Raw genomic sequence first — 20,975 nt, 5'->3', positions numbered from 1 at the left:
GGTACTTTAAGGTAACCTGCATCTAATGAACGGCGATATCGTCCTGGGATATAAGAATTAATGATCTCACAAAGGTAAGCTGAAGCAATGCCATGTATTACCTTACAGGTCAAAAGTAGGATTTTATAATCAACTCTATAAGAGACCGGGAGCCAATGCAAGGATTTAAGAATCGGAAAGGAAACTTACCCAGCAACTCCACCACTCAAGAGGGGTGGTCTCCTGGCCTGTTCCCAGGGTGTTGCTGTACACCTTACCTATTGTTTTCTTTGAGTGTTTACCTTTTCACATCACATCTCCACCTATTTACACATTTGATAAAATATATAAACAATACAAATAGAGGTACAATTAACCAAATACACCAAATAAAGGAACAATTAAGAAAATTAATGAAAAACCACCCACATACATAATAAAAACTAAACTACACTAAACCAAACCAAAATTCTTACATTTACATTGATTTATTTACCACATGCTTTTCTCCAAAGCAACTTCCAGTGGATACTATGTAGTGGTATCAAACACAAAAATGAAACAAATTAAAAAAAAAAACAAATAAAATATACAAACACACCATACAGATAGCCATTTTCAAGGACTACTTAAAAGTTCCATGAAGTGCTATATATTATGAAAATGTGCAATTAAATAAAGTGAGTTCAAAGAAATACAAAACCCTATACTTAATTAAAAACATATAACACACCAAAAACAGGGTTTGGGGTGTCTTGTAAGTATTAAATGACTTGTGTTACTTACCCAAGGATGAAGAACCTGCAACAAATCTGTCGGGTGACAGCCAAAACAGGCCTTTCCACCTCTCTTTGGCTTCTAAGCAGCCCCATTGCGTGACATTCTTCTTCATCCTAACGGACTCGGGCCAGGCTTTGTGGTACCCACCCTGGACACTCAAGTATATGCCTGTCTTGACCAGCTCGGTTCTTGCATTTAATGGACACATACATGTCTTTCAATATCAGCATTAACTAAGGCACAACAAATAGTACAAGACAAATTTATGAGCACAGAGTTCCTCCAGGTCACTTTGAACCCCCTCCTCCCGTAAATGGTTAAGGAGTCCCCCTTTGAACCCCCCAGAAGTCCTCAGTGGCAGACTAGATAGCAGCCGATCAGAAAGGAACACAGGACTACGTAATAGACAGTAACACCAACTATTTACATTGTTACACCAAGCCCCCTCAGCATCATTACATAACTAGTCATTCGCCCATTCAGACACTGTAGGTAATAGCATCCCCAATTTAACTGAAGTGTATGTCTGGACCATGAGGAACCTGAAGCACACCCGTACATACTGAACCTACACTCACTCACAGCTTTACGAAGTAGCACCACACACTACTGCCGACTGATAAAAGTAAATACTGATTGTTATTGATGATAGTATTAATTATTAGTTAATGAGACATTTTAACGTGTACAGTTTATTTTAAAAGATGATTTTATGAACAGCACATGTACACGACAGAAAAAAATTGCACTACATTTACGGCTTTTTGCTTTTCTCCAACACTTCTGCTCAGTCAGTGCAAAACTTTTATTTTGACATCTTGACTACCGTTGACGTCACAGAACTGTGACTTTGGTAATATCGTGGGGAAAGTTTTGCTGAGCAGCTGTAAGTTTGTGTTTTTGTTATTATAAGTTTTTTTTAATATCGAAAAGAGTGGGTAAAATCTGAACTCGCTCGCTACGGCGAAAAGGAGCGAATTAAGCGGTGAATTCAGCGGCTGCAGGACAATCAATCCCTTCGCTTCGACAGCGAAGTTCCATGGAGCGAAAATGAAACGGTGGGCTATCTTCTCCGACTAACTAGGCTCCTCGTGTGGCTTCACTGTGTTTTCGTGACTTGTAAAATGTAATAATAATAAATAATAACAATTATTAATTATTATTATTATTGTCGTCATCATCATCATCATGGGAATACCGGCCGTTTCACGTATTTCAGTTCCCTGGTGGTTGTAAGTGACTAAACTTCATGGGAAAGTGATGAAAACTGTTAAAATTAAATAAAATAGTATTTGCATCTAACCGTAGTTAGGTTCTGTTTATCACGTCACTTTCACTTTCAGTGCTGCGCAGTCACACCCGTGGAAAACGAACTAGAAAAGGTTAACTTCTGACACGCTAATGACTTAGATTAAAGGGCCACGTCAACAACAATATTGTCATTGACTTTACTAGTAGCAACAAGGCTAGTCTGTTAATGTTCCAGTTTTGAAGTACACATATGAATATCTGTGAAAGAACTCTGAGTTTGCTTGCAGGATAGGTGCCTGAATAAGAATAATTTGTATTGTGTTGTATTACAGCAGCACCATAAACCAGCAGGTGGCCTCTAGAATGGCCAGTCTGGAGCAGAAGTACCATGCCAGTCTGGAGCGGTGTTTGCAAAAGGGTGAAGATGCACTGATATGCCGAGATGTGGAGCTCTGTGAGCATGTGGAGGTTGTTCTGCGAACAGGTAACACTCAGGTACTGCTTGGCCCCATGACCTTGGATTCTCAGACCTTGGACATGCTTTCTGTCATGGAGACGTCGCTGCAGAACCCTGGTGCCAGCCTTGAAGGAGTTGAAAGGACCTTTGAAGTTCTAGAACTGGCTGCGCTCAACCTGTATCTGTGTCCATGGAGGAAAGAGTACAGAGTGGTCAAGGTGTGCATCCCTGTGATTCTAAAAAACCGGAAAAAAATAAGTTTTTGTTTACCATTGGTGTATAGTACTGTACAAAAAGACTTGTTGACCCCATTTCTTTCTTTCTGTCTGTATGTTTCACCCAGATGTTCTCTGGAACGTTCACACACCAGGTGAGTCCTGTGTTGTCCAAGCAGCAAACCAAGGAGCTTTTTGGATTGCTTGGATACCAGGCAGTGGCAGGGCACAGCCAGTGCGAAGAGCTGGAACTGAAGGGGTCACCCCTTCCTGCTAAGTTCCTGCTCCGCTTTGCATGTCTATTCTTCATTGCACGCTGTGAGTGCCGCCTGCTGTATTCAGTGGCAAAAGTGCTAGGAGGGCGACAAACACTGGAGCTGGCCCTGGTGCAGGAGAGGCAAAGAGGTTGCAGCCTGGAGAGGGCGCAACAGAGCCTACAAAGCAAGATGGAGATGTCACAGCAAGGAGAGAACGCTGAGGATGAGCTGGACCTGTACACTGCTGAAGCATCCAATGGTGAGAGCGGATTAGGGAGTGCGACAAAGACTCAGGCCTCCTTCCTGAGACAGAGTCTGCACCCTTCCTGTGGTGGCAGTGAGCTCTCTGTAGGGAGTAGCAGTTTAGCTTTTGGTAGTAAAGCACTTTCGATTTCCACATTCCAACACCAGGTGACTGGGGATGGGTGGTCAGGATCATCGAAAGCACCCTACTTTACTCACCAGAGGGGTAAAATGAAGTCTACAGCAGCTGATGCACTGCATGGTGTAGCAGAGGTGTTGCCCACTCCTTATTCCACTAAAAATATCAAAGGTGTGTGCCAGAAACAGTGCCTTACCTGCAATTGCAGTGGGAGCAACCTGTACACATTTCTGTGTGAGCAGTGCCATGTGCATCACAACAGTGGATGTCTAAACCTGAGAAGATGTGAAGAGAAGGGGCATGCCACCCAACTTTCCTCCCTTAGTGATACAGCCAAGCTGACGATGACAGGCAGAAAGGTGTCAACACTTCCAAAGGAAAGAGCCAGTGGGGAGGAGGAGCTAGAAGAAAAAGCAAGGGGAGGGCCTGTTGAGTGGCACACCTGCATAGTGAAAGAAGCTCTGTCTCTTTTCTTCTGTCACACCTGCAACCTTGTTCATGATGTTCTCTGTGTGGAAGCCTGCCTGCAGCAGCACCATGAACTTCTGGAATTGTCAGTCCTTGGAGTAAACTTCAGCTCTGTACATGTCATGCTACACCACTGTTTGCTGAAGACCCTTGGGCTCATGTGGATCTGCCAGATTTGTAAGGTCCTCCACACTCCTGCATGTATTGAGATGGAAAGGTGCCAAAGATTTTATCACCATACAAGGATGATTGGTGCCTGTTCTGCGAAGAATGACTGCAGCAGGCCTGCCCATCTACTGTGTAGGTTCTGTTTTTTGGTCTACTGCAAGGAATGCTGGTTCCGGAACCCACTTGTCTGTAGCTGTGGGCAGTCCTTCTGCAACTCTACAGCTGTTTAAATCCACACAGTATGCCAGTGCCACAGCCATATTCACAAATACAACTTTTTTCACAACTAAATCACTCTGTGTACATGAGAGACACACTGATGCTCTAAAACACATAAAACACTACAAACTACATTTTGGAGACCCCCTACCACATGTTTCTCTTCACAACATTTGGCCTTACAAAATCCTTGTACAGATGAAGGGCGTCAAGTATCACCTTCACCTGATCCATTTAACTTTTAAAATGCATTCAGGAATGTGTAAAAGTTTCAGTCAGAGACTAGTTTGCATTGTTTCCACTGCGGCTTACACATAATGTATTTTCATAAGATGTACGTTGCTTTGGAGAAAAGCATCTGCTAAATCAATAAATGTACATGTAAATGATTATTTGTCAAATATTTGTCATCACGGGGGTGTGGTGGCGCAGTGGGTTGGACCGGGTCCTGCTCTCCAGTGGGTCTGGGGTTTGAGTCCCCCTTGGGGTGCCTTGCGACGGACTGGTGTCCCGTCCTGGGTGTGTCCCCTCCCCCTCCGGCCTTACGCCCTGTGTTGCAGGGTAGGCTCTGGTTCCCCGCAACCCCGTATGGGACAAGCGGTTCTGAAAGTGTCTGTGTGTGTGTGTGTGTGTGTGTGTGTGTGTGTGTGTGTGTGTATTTGTCATCACCTTCAAAAATAAAATAAACCTTGATCAAAAGAGTATAACATAAAGAGAAACACTTAAGGTGTTTTGCTGTCATTTAATTATTGCATTTTTCCAAGATGTCTTTTTGGTTAACTAGGTATTGAGAACACTGTGGTGAAATTCTGCAGTTAGTCCAACACTTGTGCTTTTTACAATATAACTGAGGTGTGCTCGGGATCAGTTAATCAACTACACCTCACAAAATTTGAGCAAATTCATTTTTCTTATGAATTTCTTTACTCCTTTGAGACTGAACATTTGTTCTCATGTAGCCCACATTCAGTTTTACATTTACACATTCATTCAGAAGATGCTTCTTTCCATTTAGCAGCATAATCATTATTACTTGTTACACACTGGCTTACAATTGTTACTTTCTAGAATGCCCAGGAGGGGTAGGCAACCAGTGGCCCGTGGACCCCCAGAGGTTTTTTTTCTCCCTCAAACTTCAGTTGGAAGTTTTTGTTCCTTTCCCGGTGGCCAGTAGGCATATGTATAGCTCTATGAAAAGTAATTCATTATGGTAGCCATTAGTTGACTGTCTTCCTTGTTTGTATCTGTTTTTCTTGCCTTATGCCTGTGTTAAAGCGCTCTGTGTCACTGCGTGAGAAGAGCGCTCTATAAAAATGAATTGAATTGAAAGTGGCTTACATCTTTGTGTAGACAAAAAATGTGCATTACACCAACAGAAGGAAAGACAAGTCATATGTCATACCGCAGCATAAACCATTGCATGAGTATGAACTATTACATTGCACAAGTAGCTGCATATAGGTTTAATGTATTTTAATTTTGTTCATACTGAAAATATTCGGTGTATCTGTGCTGCGCATCCTTCCTCCACCAGATTGGCAGCGTGACAAGAGCAGTCTTACATATTATACATCATCTATTACACAGGGGTCTTGCCAAACTAAGGGTTAAAAACATGAAATTTAAACCAAGAACTGTATACTCTTATACCAACGTCTCATGTATATTCATTTTGTAGACGCAGGAACTTTAACTTAACGACTGAAAGTCTCCCAGCATTCAAGGGTCTCAAACCCATCTGTTCCTGATTTCCTGTCAGATAAATCCAGTACCATCTGCTATGATTACGTATTTGCTATTTTAATGTAATCTCTTTTGTCAGGTACTTGAGAGATGTGAACAAGCAACGTGGTATCAGACAAACTGTGCATTACTAGTCCCATGTTGTGTCTGCACTTTTGTTTACTCCGAGTTACACATCTCTGGAGAAAAGTGAGTTGAAAGTATTGCTACCCTCAATTATGTTCTACATGCCAGCTGAGATTAAATACACTCAGCTCATCTCAGCCCTGTTTGCTTGGACAGTAGAACATAATTGAGGGCAGCAATACTTTCAACTGTTTCCAGACCTCACAATATTTTTTCATGTTTATAAAAGTCTTTAATATTCAGGCTTAATATACAGGACAGCAGATTGTTAGAAACAGCTCATCAGCAATATTTGTAATGAGTATAAGACAACTAAATTCTGCCAAAGGGTGTCTAAAACAAGTTTACAGTACAAAAGTTATAAAATTATAATGAAAATGTAACCACTCGTATGTTTCCATACAAAAAAAGTTCTTTATTCAGCTGTTGAATAAAAGGATAGTTCATACTGTTGGTGGACATTTGCATTACTTGTGCTTTGTGAAGAGGGAATAAATGAAGTCACTGCAAACTGGGCTGCATGAGTGATGCTGAATGAGAACGTTATTTGAGCACCTGCTTCAGTCACGGGATTGTACTCAATATGGAGGATATTTTCAATAGTAACAGGTTATTTTAATGACTAATATCAGCTCTAAATGTGAGCAGCTAGTAACGGTGCTGCTGGTGATGGATTCTGGAGCACAATGTTGCTGTGGTCCTTATTCTGGTGCTTCCCTTTATTGTCACCGCATTCCTGTGCTGTGCTGATAAATACATGCAAGTTAGCATTAGTAATGGATGTACTACAATAAAAAAATAGCACTTTGCCTAATCACAATGTTGGTAAATAAGTTTTGATGATTAATAGGGACATGAATGAGTAAAAACATTGTGGACACAAACTGTGATAAAGCAGTCATTTATAACACACAGTTTAAAATGTTTTGCATTCATAGATTAGCTGGTGATGAATTAAACTAACTGAAACAGAGGCAGCAGAGTTTTTAGAAGTGGTGTGCCTCAGTGCTGAGCTAGATTGCTGGGGGTGGTGGCCTCATCTGGTTGTTGGGGGGCAGAGGCTTTCCCAGGTGGTGTCCTGTTGTGATGCCATAGGCGTCAGCCTGGAGCTCCTCCTTCACTTCGGGGCGGAGGCGAAAACCTGTTTGTAAACTCAAATCAAAAAGATCCGTTTTGATGAAGCTGAGAGGGGTCTCCTCCCACAGAGCACCAAGTCGGGTTCGCCACACCTCCAGCATTGCTTCCCTCACACTGGGGGGACTGCGGGCAGGGGCCCAGAAAATCTGAGGGGGCAACACCTGAAAGCCACAGAAGTTCAGCACTCCATACTGCGGGAAGAAGGAGCAGCAAAGAAACAAAAAACAGGTATTTGGATTATTGGCTTGTGATCCACAACTTCCTCTTCAGTCTCAGGTAAAGGTCATGCCCACCTGTGAAACACACTTGATTCTCCACCTTTGAAACATTCCACACTCAACTTGTAACATACTCCCCTTGATACTACCTGTTAGACACTTTCATACTATAGCCACCATGTTGCACCCCGGTCACACACCTGGATGGGCCACAGTGTGACGTTCATATCTCCATTGATTCCATCAGGGAGGAACATTGGCTCTGATGCTCCAGTTGTAAATGACAGAATTGCTTTCTTGTCCTGGAGAAATACAACATGTGAATGAAAGAACAAACAAACCGACAGTCATAGCTGCAGGGTTTACTGTGTGTTTACTCTCTCAAAGCTGCAATCCCAGCACTGTATTTGACTATTTGCTTATCAACACGAGATCTTTTCTCTTATCATAAACAGCTGTCAGTATTCTCCTTAGTGTCAAACCCAAATTATACTCCTGAAAATGTCTGTTCTTTTATTCTTTCCCAGTGTAAATGCTGACAAATTTATTTTCAGCTTATTTAAAATAAGTAAACAAGTAAGCTGAGGTGGACAGTTATTGGACTGGACCCCAAAGTTTCTGTCTGTTAGTGTTATTTTATAGAATTCATCTACTAATTTTTTAAATAATTACATTTATTCTTCTTTGTATGAAATAAACTAAGTGGAAGAAGTTTTGTTACATGTGAAACTTATGGTATATAATCACATTTCACTGATAACACGATTGTGCCCCCCCATGCAGTAATAAAGGACAGACTGAAAGTGGAATCAGAGTCATGAGCTACAGGGTTGAGACCTTGAAGGCCCCATTGTTGTACATCTTCGGCAGAGTGAAGGCGAAGCCCTGGGTGAGGACGCGATCTACCCAGCCTTTGAGAATTGCTGGCATGCTGAACCAGTACATGGGAAACTGTAACCAGTACAACAGAAGGCACACAGACATATCAGTAAATCAGCAGTACATAGGTGGGAAAGAGTAGAAGGAAGCTGGTATCACTAATTGATCAATGCAAGGATCATGAATACATGATACATGAGAACTTTGTTGCATAGAAGTACACAGTGGAGGTGACGATTGGTAAACACAGAGAAGCTCAGCTTCTGAACATGAGAAACATGCACCTAGGAAGAGTGAACTTAGCAATATTTCACATATGGGAAAGGTATTTCTTTTTTCTGCTCCTGCTGAGCAGGAGACCCACTTCTAAGCGTTTTTAATGAAATCTCTCAGATTGTGGGGAACTTCTGTGTCTTTGCAATAAAGTAAAGTAATTCTTGTGACAACATCTTGCAAGGTTGCATGTCTTTCAACAGTCACATGCACTGCTGATGGTGTGAGATGGCGGGCTAGCTGGAGCTGAGCTCTGACCTGGAAGATGATGAGGTTGGCCTCTTCCACTTTGCGCTGCTCTGCAGAAATGTCCTCACTCAGGCGGCCCTCCTGCCATGCGACCATGGCCTCTTCATTGTACCTGAAGTGATCTGGGTTCTGTAGCTCACCTGGGTTGACACACCTGGTTAGCAGGGCACAGTAATGAGGAAAGCTGTGTGTGCGTGCATGTATGCCTGCCTGTAAACCAGAGTACCAATGATGTCCTGAGCCGTGGCAGCGGGTTTGAAGCCCATGGCATATAGGTCTGACACAGTCACTTGGCACCCCTGTCCCTGCAGCACATCAACAGCCACATCTCGGGCTGCTGCATTGAAGGAGTTAGGGCTCTGGTGGGCGTAGACAATGAGTGCACTCCTCTTGGTGGCTATGAACACAAGCATACATGCACACTGAGCTCACAGACCCTCTGAAACTGAACAGTTTATCAAGTAAAAGGGCAACAAACTCACTCCTATATCTGATCAGATGCATTTTGGTGCCAAAAGAACTGTACCTTTTACACTATATACACTCGGAACTTATTTTATATCCATTCATTGTGCACCCCGGTATTATCCCGCTTAACTTGTGTCCTCTGATTTCTGGGACAGGCTCCAGACCGGCGATACCAAGTGAGTACAGGTATCCCCCGCTTTAGAAAGTTTGCTTTACGCCACCTAGTTTTACGAAAGACCTACATTAGTACCTGTTTTCGCTAACCGAACGTAATCCGAAGAGGATATTCCCTTTACGAAAAAAGGCAAAGCGAAAATAGCGTTCAGCCAAGCTCCTTCGGGAACTACACTCAGCATCAAGCCGCCATAGCTTTGAACTGTGTCTGAGCATCGGTGCTGTATCTTTACTTATTTTGTGCATCCCTTAGCAAATGTGTCCTAAGGTATCAGAAAAGCCTAAGACCTCCTAAAGTGTTAAGCTTTGCGTAAAACTGGACGTAATTAAGCGTTTCGATCGTGGTGAAAGAATATAAAATTACCATATTATAACTTTACGGTTAGGTCAAAAAGTCGTAGGTTCGATCCTTGGCTGTAGTACTCTTGAGTAAGCCTTGGTACTTATTCCGAAATTTCTCTGTTGTATGGGTAAGTAACTCTCTAAGGAGCTTTGGAGAAAAGCGTCTGCAAAATATTTAAATAAGATATTGTTTTTTGCCTTGGGGTGCGGTGGCGCAGTGGGTTGGACCACACACAGTCCTGCTCCCCGATGGGTCTGGGGGTCGAGTCCCGCTTGCGGTGCCTTGCGACGGACTGGCATCCCGTCCTGGGTGTGTTCCCCCCCCTCCGGCCTTACGCCCTGTGTTACCGGGTAGGCTCCGGTTCCCCGCGACCCCGTTTGGGACAAGCGGTTCTGAAAATGTGTTTTCTGCCTTGGCTATGTTTTTTAGTGTTTTAAGATACCGTCATGCAATGGTTGGTTTTAATTTTATTTGCTTTTATTGCTGATATTTTAATCTGGATGATGTTTTTTTGGATTTATTTATTTATTTATCGAATAAAGATGTTAAGGGCGGAAACGACTGAATAAATAAATTTTATTTATCGAGTTGGACAGCGTGTGGTACCAAACACTTTTGTTTTGGTAATCCATTCTGATCCGTAGGGAAAAAAAAATCTCAGTACGATTCTGTGCTATGCTTTCCTTGAATATTTCCAGTAAACTGAACTAGAGTAGAAGCTGTTCTGTTGCTTACCCATGGCGGTATCTCTGATCCACGTATCCTCCTGAAACAGCCAGTGTTTCCCGCACCTTTTATAGCGTGCAGGCAGCGGACTCGCGTAACCAAGGCCGTGTTTCGTGGCGACGTCGTTGTCAGGTGATTTTATGTTGCGGGGGGGACATGCCACTATGGAAACGACACGACATGCCACGCAGATAGAATCCCAATAATAATAGCCTACAACAACAACGACGACAACGATAATACAGATCTACAGCTGTATAATGCATTGCAAAAACATTATTGTTTTCACCAACGCACCGTATTATATCTCAGAGAAAAAATACGGAGTGTATTATCAGCAGAGGGAAAGATTTAGATCCAGACACGTGATTCTAGAGTACAGTCAATTTGTCACATTCCATTATATGAACAAGTATACATTGCGAGTTACTGCATAAAGGTTTATCCATTATTAAACAAATTCTTCTTAAAAAAAATTATGTAATGGCACTGAGGCAAACTGATGTAAACTAATGTAAATACACACACACACACACATTTTCAGAACCGCTTGTCCCGTACGGGGTCACGGGGAACCGGAGCCTACCTGGCAACACAGGGCGTAAGGCCTGAGGGGGAAAGGGACACACCCAGGACGGGACGCCAGTCCGTCGCAAGGTACCCCAAGCGGGACTCGAACCCCAGACCCACCGGACAGCAAGACTGCGGTCCAACCCACTGCGCCACCGCACCCCCCTCTAATGTAAATAGTTGGTGTCCCTTCTTGTACTGTTAGGAGTCATTAAGCTGCATGAAGAAACAGTCCATCATTCGGACAATAACACTGGTCGAAGAGAATATCATAAATAAGAGGAATACCATCTCCATTTTACAAAAACAAGAGCAACGTGAAGAGGGACACAGTGGTGCAGCATCGCGGTGGCGCAGCAGGCTTGGTAGGGTCCCACTCTCTGGTGGGTCTGGGGTTCAAGTCCTGCTTGGGGTGCCTTGCAACGGACTGGTGTCCTGTCCTGGGTGTGTCCCCTCCCTCTCCAGCCTTGCGCTTTGTGTTGCCGGGTTAGGCTCCAGTTCGCTGTGACCCTGCTTGGGACAAGTGGTTTCAGACAGTGTGTGTGCAATGTGCACAGTATCCACTGTCAGCAGAGTTCTCAACTCCATTAGAAGTGATTAATAATAGATATTTTCTTTAGGCTGGCCTAGACCAGCTGAGTCTGACCCTAACTTGTCCTAAATCCTGGAATATACCCACTACACAAGACCTTAATAATAAGGTGGTATTATTATTATTACCCCCTCCGCGAACTGCCACCTTAACGTGGTAGAGGGGTTTGAGTGCCTGAATGAACCCAGGAGCTATGTTGCCTGGGGCTATATGCCCCTGGTAGGGTCTCCCATGGCAAACAGGTCCTGGGTGACAGACGAGACAAAGCGCGGTTCAAAACCCCCTTATGACTATTAAATCAAGGATCTCGTTCACCCTGCCCGGTATGGGGTCACCGGGGCCCCACCCTGGAGCCAGGCCTGGGGGGGGGGCTCGCATGTGAGTGCCTGGTGGCCAGGTCTATGCCCACGGGGCCTGGCTGGGCTCAGCCCGAAGCCAAGATGTGGAGCCACTCTTCGGTGGGCTCACCACCTGCCGGAGAGGACATAAGGGGCCGGTGCGTTGTGATTTGGGCAGTGGTCGGGGCCGAGTGCCCGCCCGACCCAAACCTCGGGCGCCAACTCTGGCTTTTGGGACTTGGAATGTCACCTCACTGGTGGGGAAGGAGCCTGAGCTAGTGCAGGAGGTTGAGAGATACTGTCTAGATATAGTCGGGCTCACTTCCACTCACAGCTTGGGTTCTGGAACCACTCTTCTCGACCAGGGGTGGACTCTCCACTATTCTGGCGTTGCCCAGGGTGAGAGGCGGCGGGTGGGTGTGGGCTTATTAATAGCCTCCAGTTCAGCCGCCGTGTGTTGGAGTCTACCCCAGTGAACGAGAGGGTCGTCTCCCTGTGCCTTCGGGTCAGGGAACGGTCTCTCACTGTCGTTTGTGCTTATGCGCCTAGCGGCAGTGTAGAGTACCCGGCCTTTTTAGAGTCCCTGGGGGGCGTGCTGGAAAGCACTCCCACTGGGGACTCTGTCGTTCTACTGGGGGACTTTAACGCCCACGTGGGCAGCGACAGTGACACCTGGAGGGGCGTGATTGGGAGGAACGGCCTCCCTGATCTGAACCCAAGTGGTGAGTTGTTATTGGATTTCTGTGCTAGTCACGGTTTGTCCATAACAAACACCATGTTCATGCATAAGGGTGTCCATCAGTGCACTTGGCACCAGGACACCCTAGGTCGGAGGTTGATAGTCGACTTTGTAGTCGTTTCTTCTGATCTTTGGCCATATGTCTTGGACACTCGGATGAAGAGAGGGGCTGAGCTGTCAACTGATCACCACCTGGTGGCGAGTTGGATTCGATGGCGGGGGAAAAAGCTGGACAGACCTGGCAGGCCCAAACGCATAGTGAGGGTCTGTTGGGAACGTTTGGCGGAGGCCCCTGTCAGAGAGGTCTTCAACTCCCACCTCCGACAGAGCTTCAACCAGGTCCCGAGGGAGACTGGGGACATTGAGTCCGAATGGACTATGTCCCACACCTCCGTTAGTCGGGGCGGTGGTTCGGAGCTGCGGCCATAAAGTCTCCGGTGCCTGTCGCGGCAGCAATCCCCGAACATGGTGGTGGACACCGGGGGTAAGGGATGCCGTTAAGCTGAAGAAGGAGTTCTATCGGGCCTGGCTGGCTCATGGGACTCCTGAAGCAGTTGATGGGTACCGGTGGGCCAGACGGAACGCGGCTCTGGCAGTCGCCACGGCAAAAACTCGGGGCTGGGAGGAGTTCGGTGAGGCCATGGAGGAAGACTTTCCGTCAGCCTCAAAGAGATTCTGGCAAACCGTCCGGCGACTCAGAAGGGGGAAGCGGTGTTCCGCCAACACTGTTTACAGTGGAAGTGGTGCGCTGCTGACCTCAACTGAGGATGTTCTCGGGCGGTGGAAGGAGTACTCTGAGGATCTCCTCAATCCCCCCGACACATCTTCCGTAGAGGAAGCTGAGGCTGGGGACTCGGAGGGGGACTCGTCCATTACCCTGGCTGAAGTTGCTGAGGTAGTCAAAAACTCCTCGGTGGCAAGGCTCCGGGGCTGGATGAGATCCGCCCCGAGTTTCTCAAGTCTCTGGATGTTGTGGGGTTGTCTTGGCTGACACGCCTCTGCAGCATTGCGTGGAGCTTGGGGACGGTGCCTCTGGACTGGCAGACCGGGGTGGTGGTCCCTCTTTTTAAGAAGGTGGACCGGAGATTGTGTTCCAACTATAGGGGGATCACACTCCTTAGCCTCCCTGGGAAAGTCTATGCCGGGGTACTGGAGAGGAGAATCCGACCGATAGTCGAACCTCAGATTCAGGAGGAGCAATGCGATTTTTGCCCTGGCCGTGGAACACTGGACCAGCTCTATACCCTCACTAGGGCGTTGGAGGGTTCATGGGAGTTTGCCCAACCAGTCCATATGTGTTTTGTGGACCTGGAGAAGGCATTCGACCGTGTCCCTCGTGGCATCCTGTGGGGGGTACTTCGGGATTATGGGGTTTAGGGCTCGCTGCTACGGGCTGTTCGTTCCCTGTATGACCGGAGCAGGAGCTTGGTTCGCATTGCCGGCAGTAAGTCAGACCTGTTCCCGGTGCATGTTGGACTCCGCCAGGGCTGCCCTTTGTCACTGATTCTGTTCATTATCTTCATGGACAGAATTTCTAGGCGCAGCCAGGGAACGGAGGGTGTCTGTTTTGGTGGCCGCAGGATCTCGTCTCTGCTTTTTTGCGGACGATGTGGTCCTGTTGGCTTCATCGAATCAAGACTTACAGCGTGCACTGGAGATGTTTGCAGCCGAGTGCGAAGCGGTGGGGATGAGAATCAGCACCTCCAAATCCGAGACCATGGTCCTCAGTCGGAAAAAGGTGGATTGCCCCCTCCGGGTTAGGGGGGAGTTGCTCCCCCAAGTGGAAGAGTTTAAGTATCTCGGGGTCTTGTTCACGAGTGAGGGAAAAATGGAGCGGCAGGTTGACAGACAGATCGGTGCGGCGTCCGCAGTAATGCGGTCACTGTGCTGGTCTGTTGTGGTGAAGAAGGAGCTGAGTCGTAAGGCGAAGCTCTCAATTTACCGGTCGATCTATGTTCCTACCCTCACCTATGGTCATGAACTTTGGATCATGACCGAAAGAATGAGATCATGGATACAAGCGGCAGAAATGAGTTTCCTCCACAGAGTGGCTGGGCGCACCCTTAGGGATAGGGTGAGGAGCTCAGTCACCCGGGAGGAGCTCAGAGTAGAGCCGCTGCTCCTCCAGATCAAAAGGAGCCAGTTGAGGTGGCTCGGGCATCTGTTCCGGATGCCTCCCTGGTGAGGTGTTCTGGGCATGTCCCACTGGGAGGAGGCCTCGGGGCAGACCCAGGACACGTTGGAGAGACTATGTTTCCCAGCTGGCCTGGGAATGCCTTGGGGTTCCCCCAGAGGAGCTGGAGGAGGTGTGCGGGGAGAGGGAAGTCTGGGGGGCTCTGCTTGGACTACTGCCCCCGCGACCCGGTCCTGGATAAGTGGAGGAGGATGGATGGATGGATATTATTATTACTGCAACATCCGATGTTGCCAAAGGATACCTTCACATATAGCTCTCTGCTGAGCCCCACAGTGAGCACTTCCCAGAAAGGGACTCCGGGGCTAGCACTCCTCACTATGTTCAATGATGACCAAACTCTCTGTGGTTCATCATTTGCACTATGTGATGTGCATTATATTCATTTTGGAGGATTGTCGCTGCAGCTCATCGTGTTCCATTTAAGTTTGTTTGCTACTGCTATATCCCAGCACGCATTCTCATTGTTTAATTTTGCATATAAATCAAAGTAGTATGTTCTGCATTTGTGCAGTTGTCGATTATTCTTATCCATTTGTTTGTTTCTTTATGTCATGTACTGTGCACTGTGTGTCACTCAGGCAATCAGATTAATCGTACCGCCCCTTCGTTATGGTTCTAATCACAAAGTAGTTTCAGTTCTGACTCTCTGCTGACACAAATTAGCCAGCTTCAGATTACAACAGGTGACATATAGCAGCAGTAGTAGCAGCAGCCTTGTGATGCAAAGACTTGACATGCAAAGAAAGTGGAAGTGAAAGCCCACAAGTGGAAGCCCTGTGGAAGTCCACAAAGGGAGGCCACTCTTACTGCATGAGTTCTGCCTTCAAAGGGATCATGTGCCAAAAATGTTTGCTGTCAGAGTTGTCTGTAGCAACCAAACTGTGCGATATCACCACCATCGGAAGACTCAGACGCTCCAGCAAGCTGGTTCATCCTCATCTATCAAGCCCTTCATCCTATTTCAACCTCTCCATGGGACTCCGGAATTGCCAGTCTGCTGTGAGGAAGGCTGACTTCACCCCAGCTTATCATTGGACCTCCTGACTCTGAGTATTGTAAGACACTCGGTGGAAGTGAAACAAGAAACACGAGACCAGGAAACACACACGGTGTTGGAACTACGGTGAACAGTGAAACGCTAATCTGTGAGTCTGACCGCAACCCTGAGACGTGATGAAATACCGGACAGGAACGATGGACCAGGACTGAAGAACAAGAGGCAGGAACTGACGGGACGGGCACTCGGGACTGGAACATGCACACCTAGGAAACAGACTGAGGGAACAAGAGACTACCAATCGCCAAGGAAGCACAAGAGAACTGCTGATTAAGAATCCGCGACTAGTTCTGCTCCGCTGGCTCCTTTTATACCTCCATGTCCTACGAGACTGTGAGGTGATAGGTAAGCGTTAACTAGCGGCACTGAGTGGCGCCGCCTCTGACCAGGAGGGGCAGTGACCCCGTGGGATGTGACACAACTAGAGTGGCTTCCCTCTCCTCGGTCATTATTCTCCTTGATCTGTCCGCAATACTCAATGCTGTCAACCACCAGATTCTACTCTCCTTTCTTGGACAGCTGGGCATCAATGGAACTGTACTGAAATTGAGTGAGTTCTATCTATGAAATACAGTTTTGTGGAAAATTCTTAGGCACTTAGATGTTTCACAAAAAATATTTGTTTTAGACGGTAATTTAATGTCTACCGCATTACTGACAATGGGAAAGAGCATATTTTAGATTTCCAAGCATTCCTTTTGCAAAAAGTTGCAGTATTACAGTAAGGGATTTGTATGTCGTTAAAGAAAGAAAATATGCGCACACACACACACAATCTGAAACCGCTTATCCAAGCGGGGTCACGGCGAACCAGAGCCTAACCCAGCAACACAGGGTGCAAGGCTGGAGGGGGAGGGAAGACACCTAGGATGGGACGCCAGTCTGTCGCAAGGCACCCCAAGCAGGATTCAAACCCCAGACCCACCAGAGAGCAGGACCCGACCAAGCCCGCTGATCCTCAGGAATCCCCCAATGAAAAACGTAGCATCAGTAACATGACAACCAATCAGAACGGAACACATGACTAACGTATGTGTCACTGACGACCACGGAGTATTAAAGCAGCTGGTCAGACGCTCTTGGCCGTGGCTCCTCAACCTGAAAAGACGCACTTCTCGCCCATACTCCGAGACCTCTACAATCCTCCGTTCCGTGATTGTAAATAAGACTATAACTATAACATTATGCTTTTATTATTATTATTTTTATTGTGGCAAAATGGGATGTCATTATTATGGTTGCAGCGGGGTGCGGTGGCGCAGTGGGTTGGACCACAGTCCTGCTCTCCAGTGGGTCTGGGGTTCGAATCCCGCTTGGGGTGCCTTGCGGCGGACTGGCGTCCCGTCCTGGGTGTGTCCCCTCCCCCTCCGGCCTTACGCCCTGTGTTGCCGGGTAGGCTCCGGTTCCCCGTGACCCCGTATGGGACACGCGGTTCTGAAAATGTGTGTGTGTGTGTGTGTATTATGGTTGCAGCATTACTGGTACTAAAAAAACAGGCATTGTTTCAAAATATGGTTGGAACTAAAATTTTGTGGTTATTTATTTACTTATTCACCTTACCTTTTTCTCTGTGGTGACTTACAGTGTTAGATTTGTGCTTAGGATGGTTTACTCGTTTATAGAGCTGGATTTTTTTTTTTTTTTACACTGGGGCAATTCAGGGTAAGTATCTCAATCAAGGGTACTACAGCCAAAAATAGGATTTGAATCAGGGTATTTTGAGTCTTTACCACCAATGGTATAAGCTTCAAGTGTACAGATTGCATTCAGGACTTACACCAGTAACACCGGTACTGAAATCACTGTATTGGCTCCCGGTTATGCTTAGAGTTGATTATAAAATCTGACTTCTGACCTATAAGGCAGTAAATGGTATTGGTCTGGTTTATCTTTGTGAGATTATTGATTTTTATGTTCCAAGGTGCTGTCTTTGTTCATTGGATGTGGTACCTTAAAGTACCTGTGATCAGTAAGATCTCAGTAGGACGCCGTGCCTTTAGTTATAGAGCACCTAAACTGTGGAATAGTCTACCAGTTACTGTCAGGAATGCCCTGTCTGTCTCAGTCTTTAAATCCAGACTAAAGATTTACATGTTCACTCAGGCATATCACTAAGCAGTGTAATGGCTGTTTAGCTGTAATCCCCCCCCCCCCCCCCCCCCCCGTATTAACTTCTTTAATCTCTTTAAGTCATTATTTACTATCAGCCTTTCTTGCTGAGCATTGTTTAGCTAAGAAGACACCTGGGGTGGCCGACTGGCTATGATATCAGCACCCCATGCTGACTGAAGCTGATGATCACCTGCTGTGATGGACAAATACGTACCTTTTTGAACTGGGAAATCAAGTTAACACTCAGCTACAATGTTATTATTAGTTGTAAATTTACTTAAAAGTCTTTGTAGAATGCCCGGGAAAGGTGGGAAGCCACTGGCACTTGGACCCCCAGAGGTTTTTTCTCCCCTGACTTTCACTTGGGAGTTTTTTGTTCCTTTCCTCTGTGGCAGATAGGCATAATTATAGCTTTAATAAATACATAAATACTTTGTCTTATGCCTTTGTTCAGTGCTCTGTGTGAGAAGAGCACACTATAAAATTAAATGGAATTAATAAGCATTGCAGTTTGAATGCTTTCACATGAAGGTCTCAGTGTTCATTTACCTTGGTCCAGGCCTCATTATAAGTGTCTGTCACATACTTTAAACTCTTTTTTGACACTTGTGTCCAGCGGAATAAGTATGAAAAAATCCTGAAAATCAAGCTCTCCAGAAAGTTGTTCCAGTTGTGTATTTAACACCTCTGAGTCTGAGATTTTCAGATGGCTTCAATGGCCTGAGAGAGCCTTGCATATTTGCATTTTATGTTGTGGTTTCTGTCATGCATATAATATTAATATTATCTCTAGTTTTAATTAATATATATGAAATTACCATGCTAATGCAATCTATTATCTGACTTTTAGACCCATTCCCTGAGAAATTACCAAAAGCTGCAATTTCTGTCCTTGCCAAACCTATTGTTAACATTAGTGATACTTTGTTACTTAATGGTAATGTATCGAACACTTATAAAGTTGCTGTTATTAGATCATTGCTAAAAAATTGTAACTTGACCATGATGAACCAATTAATTACAGACCTATGTCTAATCTGTCATTTTTGTCCGGCATTTTAGAAAAGATTGGAAATTGTAAACTACCTTAAATATCATAATATATCTGAAGAAAAAAATTCTGGTTTCTGGCCTTATCATAGCATTGAAACAGCTCTAACCTATGTTGTTAATAATATTCATATCTCCTCTGATGCTGGTCATCCATCCATCCATCCATTTTCAATAACCACTTGTGCAGTTCAGTTTCAGTGATCCAGAGCCTATCCTTGAAGCAGCATGTACAGTCAGGCAATTTAACTTGACCAGTTTTTTTTTTTAAATTGGTTTTATACACAGCACAGGGTCAAAATGACATACAGATAGATAGTACACCGAGAAAAAGCAAATATGTCCACACACATAGAGTGAGGGCCCAGGGTCAAAAGTTCACCATTTATTACGGGTATGATCATGTTGCACTTTCTAATAATTTCCAGAAGGGTGTTCAGAAATTCCAGAAATCATTAGAATTGCCATACAAATTGAATTTTTCAAGTAATCACTTCAGTCCTCCATAAGCTTACATAGGTAACTGTACCATAACAACATGAAGAAAGGAGTTTCAGTTGTGATTTAACAGGTGAATATATATATATATATATATATATATATATATATATATATATACACACAGAGTCTGAAACCACTTCTCCCAAGCGGGGTCACAGCAAACCAGAGCCTAACCCAGCAACACAGGGCATACACCCAGTCTGTTGCAGGGCACCCCAAGCAGGACTTGAACCGCCAGAGACCGGGACCCAGCCAAGCCTGTTGCGCCACTGCGCCGCCACACCCCCGGACCACAGCAAACAAGACAATAGTTGGAGAGAAATAATTTTTTTGTTAAAGATTTCTTAAATTGTTGTGTATACCCCAGTCAAGTAAGCTTGTATCTTATCACACACAGTCCTAGAAAAAATGTATCAAAGTGCCTGGAGAGGCTTTGCATTTAAAGCACAGCTGAGATATCCCTGAGAACATCCTGTAAAGGTGCACTAGAATGAACCTGAAGTTTTTTCCTGGATGCAAAGGGAGGTGCAGACAGGGAAGACTTCAGCACATATTAAGGTCCTGTTCCCAGGTCTCCCTCAGTGCATAGTAAGAGCCAGTACCAAAGCTTTATAAAATGGTATATAAGGCAAAAATCAAATTAAATGCAAAGATGACTTTGACACAGGGAGCATCCACAGGAAGGCAGAGCTTCGCCTTATGCCTGTGTTTAAGCACTATGTGTCACTGCGTGAGAAGAACGCTCTATAAAAAGAAATTGAATTTAACTGAAATTGGGGAGGGGGGTGCGGTGGCGCAGTGGGTTGGACCACAGTCCTGCTCTCCAGTGGGTCTAGGGTTTGAGTCCTGCTTGGGGTGCCTTGTGACGGACTGGCATCCCGTCCTGGGTGTGTCCCCTCCCCCTCCGGCCTTACGCCCTGTGTTACCGGGTAGGCTCCGGTTCCCCGCGACCCTGTATGGGACAAGCGGTTCTGAAAATGTGTGTGTGTGTGTGTGTGTGTGTGTGTGTGTGTGTGTGTGTGTGTGTGTGTGAAATTGGGGATGCAGTGGAGCAGCAGGTTTGGCCAGGGCCTGCTCTGTGGTAGGTCTGGATTTCAAGTCCTGCTTGGGGTGCCCTGTGATGGACTGGTGTCCTGTCTGAGGTGTGTCCCCTCCCCTTTCAGCCCTGCACCCTGTGTTGCCAGGTTAGGCTCTGGCTCACTGTGACCCCACTCAGGACAAGCAATTGTAGACATTGTGTGTGTGAATGGAAATCATACCTCGGGAATTATTTCTCAGCTTTTGTTAATTTTGTCCATAGCCTTTTC

General features: G+C 45.7%; 2 protein-coding genes and 1 long non-coding RNA gene across 6 annotated transcripts; 1 reads left to right on the top strand and 2 right to left on the bottom strand.

Annotated features, from left to right (window-relative positions):
• Positions 1-151: 151 nt before the first annotated feature.
• Positions 152-1,476, bottom strand: LOC108933987 (uncharacterized). The gene is made up of 3 exons (XR_001966102.1): positions 1,342-1,476; positions 766-947; positions 152-302 (listed from the first exon to the last, which is right to left on the bottom strand). It is a non-coding gene; the product is annotated as an uncharacterized LOC108933987 (long non-coding RNA).
• Positions 1,477-1,607: 131 nt separating this feature from the next.
• spata2l (spermatogenesis associated 2-like) lies at positions 1,608-4,529 on the top strand. Of its 3 annotated transcripts, none has more exons than XM_018751438.1 (3): positions 1,608-1,645; positions 2,343-2,685; positions 2,811-4,529. In XM_018751438.1, the coding sequence occupies exons 2-3, from the start codon at positions 2,374-2,376 to the stop codon at positions 4,185-4,187; spliced, it is 1,689 nt and encodes a 562-aa protein (XP_018606954.1). In that variant the 5' UTR covers positions 1,608-1,645; positions 2,343-2,373; the 3' UTR covers positions 4,188-4,529. The 3 variants fall into 3 exon arrangements, with proteins under 3 accessions (XP_018606954.1, XP_018606953.1, XP_018606952.1); XM_018751437.1 differs by having other exon boundaries at positions 1,608-1,817; positions 2,346-2,685; XM_018751436.1 differs by having other exon boundaries at positions 1,608-1,817.
• A 1,910-nt stretch (positions 4,530-6,439) lies between these two features.
• On the bottom strand, positions 6,440-10,718 carry nqo1 (NAD(P)H dehydrogenase, quinone 1). Of its 2 annotated transcripts, XM_018751385.2 has the most exons (6): positions 10,522-10,718; positions 9,028-9,198; positions 8,811-8,941; positions 8,238-8,351; positions 7,601-7,702; positions 6,440-7,373 (listed from the first exon to the last, which is right to left on the bottom strand). In XM_018751385.2, the coding sequence occupies exons 1-6, from the start codon at positions 10,523-10,525 to the stop codon at positions 7,059-7,061; spliced, it is 837 nt and encodes a 278-aa protein (XP_018606901.1). In that variant the 5' UTR covers positions 10,526-10,718; the 3' UTR covers positions 6,440-7,058. The 2 variants fall into 2 exon arrangements, with proteins under 2 accessions (XP_018606901.1, XP_018606902.1); XM_018751386.2 differs by lacking the exon at positions 8,238-8,351 and having other exon boundaries at positions 10,522-10,715.
• Positions 10,719-20,975: the final 10,257 nt, after the last annotated feature.

The sequence above is a fragment of the Scleropages formosus genome, chromosome 1 (genome assembly GCF_900964775.1).
Source record: "Scleropages formosus chromosome 1, fSclFor1.1, whole genome shotgun sequence".
In the NCBI taxonomy this organism is placed as follows: Eukaryota; Metazoa; Chordata; class Actinopteri; order Osteoglossiformes; family Osteoglossidae; genus Scleropages; species Scleropages formosus.
This window is presented reverse-complemented; position numbering and strand designations above follow the sequence as displayed.

Bases quoted from the DNA above. Each gene is read 5' to 3' on its own strand.
- spata2l (XM_018751436.1), top strand. The intron at 2,686-2,810 runs GTGTGCATCCCT...TGTTTCACCCAG, and splicing joins AAGAGTACAGAGTGGTCAAG to ATGTTCTCTGGAACGTTCAC.
- nqo1 (XM_018751385.2), bottom strand. The intron at 8,352-8,810 runs GTCAGAGCTCAG...TACTGGTTACAG, and splicing joins CCAACCTCATCATCTTCCAG to TTTCCCATGTACTGGTTCAG. The intron at 7,703-8,237 runs GTCTCAACCCTG...GTATTTCTCCAG, and splicing joins ACAACAATGGGGCCTTCAAG to GACAAGAAAGCAATTCTGTC.